A 1,370-nucleotide genomic window follows, 5' to 3' on the forward strand; every position below is an offset into this window, starting at 1 on the left:
CAAACATAAATGCAATTGCCCAGTCACAGCCAGTCACACAGGAGTGTCTGCCGCTGCAGGCCTGCACAGCCAGTCACAGCCAGTTTGTTCCTGCAGGCCTGCACAGCCAGTCACAGGTAGTCTGCCGCTGCAGGCCTGCACAGCCAGTCTGTTCCTGCAGGCCTGCACAGCCAGTCACAGGCAGCTTGCCCTACAGCCAGTCATTTGCTCCCTTTGAGTGCATGTAGGTCACATTGCTAATACCCCATGGTCAAATTTGAGACAGACCAACCAATCCAACTGGCAAACACTAAAAGAAGTTCATGCGGCACCTAGTTTCAAACTGAACAATTTCCTTCTGCTGGGCTTGCGTGAGCTGCTGCTGCAGCTTCCAAGAGCCGCACCGGTTGATGATGCGTGTCGCAGGAAAGCCATCATGTCCCTTCCACTCTCCCACATTGCCAGTGCTGATGTCGGCATCAACAACCGTCATGAACTCCTTCAGCTGCTCCCACGTTGCCCCTGCTGCGTTGGGGATACGGTTCAGCACTGTTGCCGCTGCCTCCTCTGTTGCTGCCTGCTGCTGCGCTGCCTCATTTGCCTGTGCCGCGGCCGTGACCTCATGCGGGCACTTTCCTTTGGTCACTGCGGAATTGCAGCAGCGGCCGGCATCAAGGGCCAAGAATCAGGTGGCGGGCATCTGGCCGGCGGTTGTAGGCCTGCGAATCTAAGGGCCTGCCTGCACCCTGCTGTGTGTCCCATCTGCCCCCTAACTTACCCTTCCAGATGTGTTTCTTGATGAGGTCGACATCTGTGCTCAGCAACCAGCTGTGCAGGTCGGGCCACTGCTTGGTTATGCGCTCCAGCACTGCGGCGGCAAAGCCCACCTCGCCTTCCTTCTTCCTTGGCTTCCGCACCTGGCAGATTGCCGGATTCCACCGTGCCGTATGCTCCTCTTTAATTGCCGCCTCGAGTGCCACCATCTGCAGGGGCAGCATGGCAGGGTATTCCATGATTAGGCAGCTTAAGAGAAATAGGCAACCAATGAACCAGCTCGATAAAAGAAGGAACAAACCTGCTCAGCGGTGATGCGCGCAAGCACCTCGCGCGGTCCCGAGGCGGCCACCGGGATGTGCTGCCTGCATTCCAAGGACAAACAGAATGGGGTCGAGGGAGCAGCAGAGAGGGGCTAGAAGGGTGGGCCAGGCAGGCGCAGGGAGAGCGGGCAGGCGGGCTGGGCGGCACACAGGCTGGCGCCACGTCAGCACATTTTCAACCCAAAAGGACTTCAGAATCGACATCAGCGCCCTCACAAATGGGCGGGTGCAAGTTTGCAGAGCCATCTGAGGGGGCTGGAAAAGTAGATGGCTGCTGATGGAGGCCTCCAGCCC

At 58.3% G+C, this 1,370-nt stretch overlaps 1 protein-coding gene across 1 annotated transcript; it reads right to left on the reverse strand.

Annotated features, from left to right (window-relative positions):
• Window positions 1-110: 110 nt before the first annotated feature.
• CHLNCDRAFT_143949 (hypothetical protein) lies at window positions 111-1,280 on the reverse strand (the record flags this gene model as incomplete). Its single annotated transcript, XM_005849360.1, has 5 exons — window positions 111-162; window positions 384-624; window positions 758-962; window positions 1,055-1,118; window positions 1,267-1,280. 5 exons carry the CDS (start codon window positions 1,278-1,280, stop codon window positions 111-113), a joined length of 576 nt encoding a protein of 191 aa, XP_005849422.1.
• Window positions 1,281-1,370: the final 90 nt, after the last annotated feature.

Source organism: Chlorella variabilis (genome assembly GCF_000147415.1).
Source record: "Chlorella variabilis unplaced genomic scaffold CHLNCscaffold_6, whole genome shotgun sequence".
In the NCBI taxonomy this organism is placed as follows: domain Eukaryota; kingdom Viridiplantae; phylum Chlorophyta; class Trebouxiophyceae; order Chlorellales; family Chlorellaceae; genus Chlorella; species Chlorella variabilis.